The sequence below is a fragment of the Armigeres subalbatus genome, chromosome 3 (assembly GCF_024139115.2).
Source record: "Armigeres subalbatus isolate Guangzhou_Male chromosome 3, GZ_Asu_2, whole genome shotgun sequence".
Classification (NCBI taxonomy): domain Eukaryota; kingdom Metazoa; phylum Arthropoda; class Insecta; order Diptera; family Culicidae; genus Armigeres; species Armigeres subalbatus.
The window spans coordinates 250481213-250494026 of record NC_085141.1 but is presented as its reverse complement, the minus strand read 5'-3'; the positions used below and the strand labels follow the sequence as shown (position 1 = coordinate 250494026).

Sequence of the window (12814 nt, the reverse complement as noted above, 5' to 3'; positions counted from 1 at the left end):
CAGTTTAACATACACTAACGAGAGTTTATCATTTTTTCGAATTAGTTAATTCCTTCTACTCTAGTGCATCTCAGTTTCCTTCTCTATGTTCAGTTAGATTCAGTAGTATTAGTTGCCGTTCAAACAGTGTTTAAATCTTTCGGGTTTTAACTGATTTTCTACGTAAATCTCAATATAGACTTTGTTCATTATGCTTCTGTTCCTTGATGATAGGTATTGTATTATTACATACGTTTTGTTGTCGCTTACAATCTATTCTTTATTTTTAAGTTCAATTTGAAACAAATACTTTCTTCGCCATGTCCGTCTAGTTTTAAGTTATAATGTATATTACACCATTTGTTTATTTTCATTGTTCTTTAGAAATTCAGTTACGGTAATATCATTTCGTAGAAAACAATTTTGAGAAACCGATACTCATAAGCTATTTGAAATTATTTCTCCTGGGGTTTTAGTAAAAAAGCGATGAAATTGTTTCAAGATCAATAGTTAAAAACACGTACCTAACCTAACGGTCACAAACGGGCTACAATTTACCTCAATAGTTGATTTGGTTTATTAAAAAATACAATACAAGAGAAACGTCACGAAACAAATAAAAAAACGAATATCATAAATAACATCTGTGGATGGTGCGGGGATACCAAAGTGAACTGAAAAAGGTTGAGGAAATTCACTCAGACACCACACTAGTGCGTATTTTTGAATGTCACCACGAGTTTCGCCCATTATCATTCGCTTGATACAACGCTGGTACCATGTTGAAATCTTTCTACGATTATTTGCGGGTACTACCGTTGTTTTTGCTGTTGCTATTTTTCGCTCCTTGTGTTGTCAAACCCGGCCTAGCTCCCTCCGAAACCGGGACACTATCTATAAGCTATTCTCAAAATGGACTTGCATCGGAGTCTCGATCCTGTATGGCTGTTATCGATTGTTGTAAGGCATTGGGAGTCAACCATTCTCTGGAGAAGAACAAGCAACAATAATCATAAGCCAGCTTTAAATCTACGGCACACTATTGATATACTAACTTTGGTAGACAACGTTGCAGGAAAGGTACACAGGAGCTGAAGTGGGCCAACCGATTCACCCAACTTGGAATCTCTTGCCCGCAGAGAATCTGAGAAACATAATCCAAAGTAATTATGGATATCGATATTTGAGAGTAGACTGTTGACAATTTATTCGAAATCCAACATCTACATCACATTTCTTTTGCATTATGAAACTAATTTCATGCCCGTCAAACGATGATTGAGGAAACAAAGAACATTCAACTACTCACCTGTGTGACGGCCCCGGAGAAGTGATTACAATTGTTGTTCATCAGATGGTACCGATCACCTCGGAATTGATTGCCTAGCTCTTCCACAATCCGACGCACTTCCTCTTCGGTGAAGTCTGTACAACCGATTTGAATGCTTTGCCTGAGGAAGAAGATGCAAATCGTCAAACATCCAACATGAAACGTGGTTCACTAAATATTATTTTCGTCTTGCTTACCGGAATCGGAATTGTTCGCCAAGCTCGTCATGGTCTCGTGGGGATATTTCGAACACACCGGTGAATGGGAAAGGATGGCCTCCGTACGCGAACTCGGTCCCGAAGATTTCCACGCCCGAGTGGAACACACCTAGCCCGATCGAGGTCGTATACTCGTTTATCCAGTACTGCGGATGTAGGCAAAGAACAAATGTAGTTAAAAGCAATTTCATCAGCCATATTATTTGTATCAACCGTACAGAACCAATATATTATTTGAAATGTCCATGACTAATATTTTCGTTTAAGCAGCAATAAGGCGTATTAAGGGATATAGGAAAACTGATAATAAAATCTTAAAATAGAGATTAACGCAAGCTCAACAAGTTTCCCGGAAAATTGACCTAATACAAGTATGTAACTTTAAATAATAACGAGTAGATAACATCGAACATCGATATTGCTAAGCAAACACAAGATCGTATATCATAGCGAATAAGCTTACAAAGTGGAGGTTATACGTACACTTTGCATGCAGTTAAAAAGAGGCATGCGTCTATTTCGCCTCCACCTTGTACACTTATTCGCTAGTATATGCGACTTTGTGTTGATGCTGTAAGCTGGTATTTTTTACAGAGCTATGACACTACAAAGAGCGCATCTCGGTAACACCCCTTCCTGTCCCCGTTAACCGTAGAAACGTACCCGCGTCAATATCCCGTCAAACTCCCAAACGAATTCTTGAAGTTATTTTTGAGCGAATTTTACAACAAATTCAAGGAATTTCTTTGCAAAATCCAATCGGTATTTCTCCGGAAATTCTATTGAAATTTCCATCGTAAATTCCTGTAAGAATTTCTTGGCCAAATCTATGACAATCTTTCAGGCTTCCCTCTGGAATTTTTTTCCTGAAATTCATTAAAGAATGAAATTGGCAATCCTTAAGAAATTTTCGGAAGGATTTGTGACGGAAATAATAAAGGTATTTCCAGATATTTTTTTCTAGGAACTCTTGAAGTAATTTATGAATGATTCGTAATAGAATTGGTTAAAAAATTTCTGGAGAGATTACGGAGAGAATTTCTTAATAAATATCCGAAGGTGTTGATGCGTTTCAAATTAAATTTTCGGAGGGATGTCCGAAGGTATTCCTAAATGAAATTTTGAATGAATTCCTGGATGAAGTTTTGAATAAATTCCTAAGTGAAATTTTAAAGGTATCCCAAGAATTTCTTCCTAGAGCTCCGGAAGGGATTTCTTAAGGACTTACTGGAAGGGTTTGTTTGACAAAAACCTGAAATAATTGCTGAAGCAATTCCTTACAAATATTCGAAAGGGTTCCTAATTCACTCCTGAAAGATTTTCCGTTGGAATTCCAAACAGATTTCCAATGGAATTTACAAAAGATTTGCCAAAATAATTCCCAATAGAATTTGTAAATGAATTCTCAAAGGAATCCCTAGAAGTATTTCCGAAGGGCTACAACCCATAATAAATTTCTTTCAATAACCCCAATTGCGGTCGGCACCGGTTCTGATGATGCATTTTAACTTAAAGCACCAGTATATCGTACTGTAGGGTCATGGGTTCGAGTCCCATCGAAGGGAAAGTGGTTACCTCCAATACATTTTCCAAATCAATATCTTCCACATAATGTACATATTCACATATGAGTTTCCACATTGTAAATTAATGTCCAAGTCGGGTGGTTTAATCCCCGGAAATAGGCAATTAACTTTGATTGAACGTTTCAACTTGTCACTTTTGGTTTTTATGGTTTATGCTAACGTAAAAACAACACGACACTAATAAAACGCGACGCGAGACAAGACATAACACTTATCATTTTTACACTCGTCAACTAAGATTTTTTAAATTACCTTTTAAGTCGACCGGTTTCGGGCGCGATGTTGCCCATCATCAGGACTATGTCCAACTGACTACTTTTCGTACGTTGCTCGTACACGTTCGGTTGCAATTGTTGTTAGGGAATGTTCTTTTCGGTCAGCCCGAAAAGGTTGGATACGATGGGTGGCTCGTCTTCATTCATCAGCATTTGGAATTTGTGATGAACATCGACTCCCATGCGTTGAGCTGGGAGTTTTTTCTTACTGCTCTCAACAGTTTTGAATTCTCCCAGTTTATGTTGTGACTACAGTTTACTGCATGTGCGGCCACGCTCGATTCGTGTGTTTTCAGTGTTTCCACAGCACTGTTGTGTTCCCTTAAACGAACCTTAATTTTGCGGCGGGTCTAACCGATGTAGACTGCAGAACAGTCATCACAGGAGATTCGGTAAACTCCTGACTGCTCTTCTGATGGAACCCTATCCTTCAGGTTACACAGTAAATCACGTAAAGTGTTTTCGCTTTTGTGTACTACCTGTAGTCCCTGTCGTCGAAGTGCGGTCTTAATTGGGTTGGTTATTCTGGGATGAAACGGTAGACTTATTCTTCTATTTTTCTCTGCTGCTGGTTCCAGTGTTGTAATTTCCTGGCGGTGCCTTTTTCGTTTGTGTTTTCGGAGAATTGTTTCCACAAACTTCCTGTCGTACCCGTTCATTTCAGCTGCGTTGTAGATTTTATTTTCTTCTTCTTCGAATTCTGGTTTATCCATGGGTACGTTGTACAGTCGATGTGCCATAGAGTGGAACGCTGCTTGTTTCTGAGCACCAAAATGATTGGAGTCAGATGTTATGTACCGATCAGTTGATGTGGGTTTTCGATATATTCCAAACTTTAGTGTGCCATCTTCTGTTTTCATGATCATAAGGCCAAGAAAGGGAAGTTTGCCATCCACCTCTTTTTCAACAGTGAATTTTATTGAGCTGTGTTGGGTGTTCAGAAACTCTAGTGTCTGCTCAAGGTAGCGTTCTTTCACGGGCGCAAAAATATCGTCTACATAGCGCCGCCAAACTCTAGGAAAACGTTTATCTTTTTGAGCTTCAGCTTCAAAGTCGCTCATGAAAACATCAGCTAATAGAGGCGAAATTTTGCTTCCCATGCTAAGGCCGAATATTTGCTTATAAAACTTCCCTCTGAAAGTAAAAAAGTTTTGGTCCATACACACCTGAGCCACGGGGTATAGCAAAAGTCAAAATCATTGTAGCAAACATAAAATACATACCTAAATATGTTTACTCTTTTATTCCTTGACTTACACAGATTTATGACTTGAAAATTATTTATTCCTCTGAGTCGTGTAGTGCACGCCAAAAAATACGAGTCGTTTACAGGAGTTAACCCCGTTAAAACTCACGGAAAAGGGTCAACTGAATTAAGCGTGCACAAACCGAAAATGTCAGAATGCCCAAAACTCTCAGAATTTCCAAAAATGTCAAATTCATGTTTACTACGGTGCATCTGTATGGGGTTGACAGCTGCGCTATATCCCTGGCGAAAACACTTTACGTGATTTACTGTGTAACCTGAAGAACAGGGTTCCATCAGAAGAGCAGTCAGGGTTTACCGAATCTCCTGTGATGACTGTTCTGCATTCTACATCGGTCAGACCCGCCGCAAAATTAAGGTTCGTTTAAGGGAACACAACAGTGCTGTGGAAACACTAAAAACACACGAATCGAGCGCCGAGGCCGCACATGCAGTAAACTGTAGTCACAACGTCTCAGGCAAGAAGCAACAAGATACTCGAGTTCCAAACTTTTCATACATCTCACCGGAGACACTGAAATCAACGAAAGTGCTTCCATCTGTTGCACAAAAACTCAAGCATTAATACTAATTTGAAGGTTTTTGTTTATCGTGTATCGAGAATGTAAATATAAAAAAGAACACAAACGTCAGTTACACGGCAACACCATCTGTTGTTTTTTTTCTGCAACGAGATTGATTCGTGACTTCTGTTTAGACATATTTTTCTGATAGCTCCTTACTTTTTTCTTTAAAACTCTGTTCTCCTTCTCCACAATAACAAGTCGCTCCATAGATTTAATAACTCGTTCCACATCCAATGCGTAATCATGATCATGGACCAAATAATTATCGCGAGCTTTCCTTGTATTTTCGTTAGTTAGGTGTGTTTCCTGATCGATGTCAACATTTCCCAATTCAACTTCTCCAGCAACATCAATTCCGTTATCCTCATATTCGTGGCCTAAATCCATCGAAGTTGCTTCTTCGTTCGATGAAACATATATTTCCATCGGAGTTGATATTACTGTTGCAGGATTAACTGGGAAAAGTGATGGAGCTGCGAAATGCCTTAAGCTAAAATGGATTTAATAGCTGGACTTTGTTATCATTCAGATTTATTTCTGTGATTTGTAAAAGCAGAGTTGGCGAAATGCATCGTGCAGATTTGACTGCTCTTAACCCGGGTTTTGACAAAACTCGGTCCAGGGTCTCACATTCTTAAACATAATTTATTATTCGCACTTCATTAATGTGCCATCCAGACTACGAGCTATATCACTTGATATAGAGTAGCTAGACATCAAAGTACACAAATCTAATTTTCACTGTAAATAATGCATATGACGTCTCATGTCAAGATTCTCTATATCAAGTAACTATATCACCAGTCTGAACGTAGTCTAAATGAAAATAAGATTGTGAAACATCTTGCCAGTTCACTTTTAAAGAAACTGTTTTTGGCCATCGTCTTGTATGAGTTGTTTGCATGGTGCAATGGCTCAGCTGTTATTGTTTTATTTTATTGACATTTCTTTAAAAGATGATCGATTAAAATTAACAGTGTACTAGTTCGGTTTTTGTTCACTTGGGGCGCTTATCGTGTCTCCGTAAAATCATAGAAGTCGGGTATCTTGTTGCTTCTTGCCATCTTTGGTTGCAGGCTCGGTTGGAAAAAATTAAAACGGTTTGAGTTGTCGGGGGTGTAGTCAAGGTTCGCCGAACATGCTTGAGCATTTGTAGTGAAGTTGCACAAACATAAATTTTGGACATTCTGCTTCAAAAACGTATGCAAACCATGAAACAATAGAAATATGGGGGAAAATATTTTTTTTGAGTTCTTCTAGGGCTTCCAAACCTTCCTTGAGTTCAGATCCTGATGATCTACATAAATAGCAAAGCGTTTTACGGGGCCCAATCCTAATTTGAAGTTGGTAATGCTACTTGAGACATAATGGTACTATGGTACTCCAAACCTTTCTTGAGTTCAGATATTGAAGTTCTACAACACCAACAGAGTGATTCTGAGGGTTCTGAGCTTGTATGTTAGTTGGAGCAACCCCATGGGACATCATTCCACCAGTATTTGCAAATCACAACATTCCCAGAGTTCCTGCGGTAATCCAAACCATTCTTGAGTTCAGATATTGGAGGTCTTCAAGACCAACTGAGTAATTCATTGTTTTCCGAGCCTATGTGTTAGTTGGAGAAGCCCCATGAATCATTATTACACCAGTATATACAAGATACAATATTCACAGAATATCTACGGTACTCCAAATCATTCTTGGGGGGATCTTGGGGGTCTACAAGACCAACAGAGTGTTTCAAAGGCTAATCAGCTTATATATGTGTATGTGTCAGTTGTAGAAACCCCATGAGACATCAGTATCATTACACCAGTATATACAAATAATAAATTCCCAGAATATCTGCGGTACCATAAATGAGTGTGTGCCCCATAGGTTCCAAAACTTGCTTGTTAGTTGGAATTGCTCCAAAGGACATCATTACGTACACAGTACGTACGTACAAAAAACGTGTTATTATGATCACATACATCGCATCCACATTTTTTTCGTTCCATTTATCGTCAATGGTGTTATTTATTTTTATTTATTTATTTGTTTATTTATTTATTAAAATAATTCAACTGACAATGAATGTCTAAATGAATATTAGTTAAACTAATTGGTTACGGTCAGCGGTACGGAAAAAGTCTAGTAACCGATGACGAAACACGTCAACTGATGAATTAAAGTCAAAAATATCGAAGAATTCGTTGAAGCGGCGACTGATGAATCGAATTGGTTCGTGTAGTGCATAGTTGCTAGTCTGTGGTTCTAGAAGCAAAAATAGACGTTGACGAAGAGGTCTTTCAGGTGCATATAGATTTAACTGCGACAGTAGTGCTGGACAATCGATGTGACCCGTGAGCAGCTTCCCAGCAAACGCAGCTTGAGCGGCAATCCGTCTAAACTCTAGTGGTTCGATGCTAATCAACCGGCACCGCTCCTCGTACGGTGGCAAGTTCGTCGGATCACGCCACCTTAGGGATCGAAGAGCGTATCTTAGAAACTTCCGTTGAACGGTTTCGATCCTAGCGATCCATGTGGTCTGGAAAGGGCACCAAACAACAGCGGATGATTCCAGTATTGATCGCACAAGGGAACAGTACAGTGATCTAAAGCATAACGGATCATGGAATTTACTGGCAATTTTGAAAATAAAACCCAATTGACGATTAGCTCGGGCTACAATGTCATCGTAGTGACCCGGATAAAAAATTACTGTAACTTGTATGGTATAAGTCATTGAAATATTATAAATTTTATGGTACACAGTACCATCTATTGTAATTTTATTGTAATTTTTTGACGATAGAAAAAAATCTTTATTGTAGCCACATTATAAGAACAATACATTAAAATGTTACTAATACATTCTATTATATTTGTATTGTTTTGTATTGTTTATCAAAAATGTACAGAATGTTAAAACTGTTCTATTCCATTGATTTGAAAATCATTTTTATAGATAAAAAATAAACGATTCTTCGAATATGTTTTTCATGATAAACAACAGTTAAAAACAGTAAAGTTTCAATTGACTCTATTGTTTGAACAAAAATGTTTTTTTTTCATTATTTTTCATATTCTGTTAACATCAATTTATGCTTTACGAGATGTTTATTATTCTTTTATATTATCGATTTTTTTAATAAACTTAAAATTTTTAATTTCTTTTATTTGAGTATTTCGTAGTTTCCGTTGAGTGTGTATGCTGGCGATTTGACATGTTTTCTTCCGCACCAAAACATGAAACAAGTTTCGGAAAGAGACAGTGTTTGTAAAAGTGTTTTCTGTTGCGGTAATGTTGGAAGCCGCTGGCCAAACGGTTGAAGGGCAGATCAGGTCAGCTGACTTCTGATTCTCACTTGGACATCCGCAACAATCATTTTCCTTGATGGTGTTCGACGTGTATTTCCGGCAGCACCGCATAGTGTCAACATCCTGAATCGCAATATATGCTCCGGTGTTAGATTCAACTTAGCTGGTAAGTTTTCTTCATTAGGAACAAATAAAAAAATCCTGAACAAAATTTGATTTTTTTTTTTTGTTATATTCTAGGTTGAGCTGGTTGGACCACGAGAAACCGCCAGAGTATGGATCACCAGAAACCGACAGTACAGTGAAATGAATTCTTGCTTCAGAGCCACCAAGCGTCGTGACGAGGACGGCGAAGAGGGTTTGTCACTACGAATGAAAAATGCCAATCGTGTGCTCCAGGAAGAACAAGTGCAAGAGTTTCTTTTTATGTAGAATAAGTTAATCTTAATTTATTTTGAAATGAAACCTTCGAATATTTAAGGTAAATGGTGAAAAAAAATAGTTTTACTAGTTCAGTTTATTTTTTAAGAAATGTAGTGATTGTTTCCAATTACAAATTGTAATGATGTTTGGTAAGGATGGCAGTATTTTTTGCATCTAACAAAAACTGTGATTTTTTCTCTGTTAGAAAAATTAATTGTAAAACATTAAATTGTATTGTATTTCTATTGTAGTACTGGAGTGTAATTCATTCTAAATGCTATTCAGTTTTCCGCGAGCGGTAATGGCCGCCAGCTTGCCTGCGGGTTAGTATCTGGTTTGACGTTTGTGGAGGTCAACTGCACCCACCGTTCCGAGCATTTTGATCAATGTGGTATATTAGAAGGCTTGCGTTCATTTCATCAGCACCTTCTTATATGCCACATCGTTCAGAATGTTCGGAACGGTGGGTGCAGTTGACATCCACAAACGTAAAATCAGAGACTCGTAAAATCGTAAACTCGCAGGCAAGTTGACGGCCATTACCGCTCGCGGAAAACTGGATAGTACTTGTATAGTAAAACAATAAAAAAAAGTGGGGAAAAACATTTAAAACACATTGTTTTCTATTGTTTCGTCTATAGAAATCATCCAATTGAAGAACCGTAAAATCAATTGTTTTGCTCTGAATTTTGTATGGAAAATTTTCGATTTTTTTATTGTAAAGATACATAACAACCCCTATTTTTTATTGTAAAAGTCCCATTTACCATTCAATTTATCGTGCAAAACAATAAATTTTTATGCACTTTTATTGTAAAATTTCCATTACATTCAATTGTAATTATTATGTACTAAATGGTGCTGTAGCAATAAAATTTATTGTTTTTTAATGATATTTTTTATCCGGGGAGGTCTGTAGGTAAGTCCGCTATCCAGGATAACGCCAAGATCCTTAATGTGCTGAACGCGAGTGAGCGATCGTCCAGACAGGACATAGTCGAAGATGATTGGTGCGTTTTTCCGGTGATATGAAATGATGTTGCATTTTTCAATACTTAAGTCCATGAGATTTCTTGAGCACCAGTCCGCAAAAATATACAACATATTTTGCAGTTCGTTGCAGTCTGTCAAGTTTTTTATAACGTAATAGATTTTTGAATCGTCTGCGTAGAAGAGGCGGCAGCCTTGTGACAACAACATGAAAATATCATTAATAAAGATCGAGAACAGTAGCGGGCCCAGATTGCTGCCTTGAGGTACTCCCGATTTGTTTGCGAAAACTTCTGATTCTGACGTGCCAATTTTCACACGCATCGAACGATTCTGCAAATATGACCTAAACCAATCGGTAGCCGTTGATGAGACGCCTAGTAACATCAGCTTAGCAAGCAGAATTCTGCATCAACCTGCCATCCGGAATCCAAACAACGCAGGCAGCTGGACGTAAATTGAACCAAGTTCGTAGTAACCGACCGCTTCGGATAAAAACCGTGTTGATCGAAATCAATGTAGTTTTTAAAACACGCAAATAAAGCGTCATGCATGATAATTTCAAACAACTTCGAACAGGCAGGCAGAGATGTGATTCCGCGGTAATTGAGAATGTTCCGCTTATCTCCCTTTTTGTGCACCGGAAATATATACGAATGTTTCCAGTGCGAAGGAAACTCGCTTTGCAGTGCCGAAAGCTGGAAAATTCTCGCAAGTGGACGGCAGAGATTTACAGCACAACGTTTCAAAACTGATGATGGAATCCCATCTGGCCCGGTTGTGAAGGAGAGCTTCAGTTTGCGCATTGCGGCCATCACCATGTCTTCAGTAATGCGGGGAATGTCAAAATGCAGCACATCACGTGGCGTCCCGTCAATGGCACGTAACACTTGCACCGGCGAGGCAGTGAAATCGTGAAACACTTGCTTGAATTGTCGGGCGAACAGATTACATTTCTCTTTTTCGGTATCTGCTGTGTCATTTCCAAGAAACATAGAACAAGGAAGCCCAGATTCCTTCCGTTTGGAATTAACAAACGACCAAAAGTTTTTTGGGTTCTTACGTAGGTTTGCTTCGGTTCGTCTCACGTGTCGATTGTAGAGAAAATGGTTGTACTTGCGGTAACGATTACTTGCGAAATTGAATAGTTGTTTGGAATATGGTGAGCGATAATTGCAGTATTTACGGAGAGCAGCTGAACGCTGTCGTTTCAGTGCACGTAGGCGTGAATTCGACCATGGAGGTTTCTGCGGGGGTCGTCTGGTTGGAACAGTGTTGAGAAATGCATCTTCCAGCGCAATACTAAAGAAATCCACTGCATCATTGATACTGTTAGTCGATTCAATAAATTGCCAATCAATTACCGCAAGCGCGTCATTCAGTGCATCATAATCGGCCCGTCGAAAGTCAAGAGAGTAACATTCAGATGGCGACGAATGACGAATCGGATCAGATAGAGTAAAAGACACTTCGAGAGCAGGGTGGTCGGCATCTAAACTGATCAGTGGTTCGACTGGTAGGTAAATGCGTGTGCTCGGTAATGCGGGATCATTCGCCAGGACTAGATCTAGCAATCGTCCATTTCGGTTCGGAATGGAATTCACTTGAGTGAAACCATTAAAGTTAAATCCATCCAACAGAATACAGCATGCCACCGGCATATGCGAAAGCAGTGGATCTATCACAGGTATGTCGTTGTCGGTGAAGCGCCATTGTAATCCGGCTTGGTTGTAATCGCCAAATAGGAGCGCCTGAGAGTGTGGGCCTAAACTAGAAGAAATTGAGGCTAACGAATCCACATGCTCACGGATAATAGTGCAGTCATTTTTCCGGTCAGGAGGAAGGTAAACTGCGCCTATAGAATAAAGCTTGGTCTACGGGGATCACAGCGTCCCTTGATGACCGGCTGTACATGTGAATTATTGCTACTTCGTAATCGATCAGAATTAGAGTAAGTTGCACCCGAAGGCGTTGGTACTCTCATACTTACTTGCTTCATACTTATTATACATATTATATATTTTATACGATATGTTTACCATTTCTATAAGTATTGAAACCACCAAGGGGTATCATGAGATGACAATATAATTGGTTTCAGTATTGCACTAAAGTGGATTTTACTAAGACTAACATTTATATGTAAGAGTAAAGTAATTTACGTATGAATAATATCACAAAATTTCATTCCAAACGCTTTTCACCATACTTATCCCAAAATGAATTAAATGTAATAGCTAAAATATGTTGCTAAAAAAAATCTATCCCTCAGTTCTTCTACAACCATTTGATGTGATTCTGCGAGATCGTCAACAGAAGGCGCTTTAGTAAAACTGTTGAGACACTAGAAAAACTAGAGGTTCATTACAAGACAAAGGTGACAAAGGGGAGAGGGGTGTTAAAAATGGTAATAGTTCTGCATGACGTACTATATGTCTCTTCCCTAGATGTCCTTCACCATACAATTTTTTGGCGGTAAATTCATGCTAGACCATCGTACATCTTCTTGTTGATCGATTTGAATATAAAGAATTGAACTCATGGACAGTTTGGATTGTCGTACATGTTCTATAATTCTATAATGTGTCTATAATAGTGTAACGAAGTCCCGTGGAGCTATTTCAACTCATAGAAATAGTGGGGACCTCAAAGATCTTCATGTTGATCGATTTGAATATTAGGATCTGAGCTCAAAGACTTCAAACTGTCTGTGTCGTAGATGTCGAATGAATTATTTGATGTGTCTATAATGGTGTAACGAAATCCCGTGGACCTATTACAACTCATAAAAATAGTTTAGACATCGATAATCTCCATGTCGATCATTTTGAATATTCAGATCTGTACTCTAGGACAGTTTGGAGTGTCGTATATATA

At 38.5% G+C, this 12814-nt stretch overlaps 1 protein-coding gene across 1 annotated transcript in view; it reads right to left on the bottom strand.

Moving 5' to 3' along the window:
* LOC134223483 (deubiquitinase DESI2) overlaps positions 1–12814 on the bottom strand; it is a 29574-nt gene continuing 16760 nt past the window's right edge. The window contains exons 3-6 of the mRNA XM_062702645.1: positions 1507–1673; positions 1289–1430; positions 1035–1123; positions 1–965 (exon numbers count right to left, since the gene is read on the bottom strand). Of these exons, the coding sequence (XP_062558629.1) occupies positions 887–965; positions 1035–1123; positions 1289–1430; positions 1507–1673 (477 nt within the window). The 3' untranslated portion in view covers positions 1–886. The remainder of the gene's footprint in view (positions 966–1034; positions 1124–1288; positions 1431–1506; positions 1674–12814) is intronic.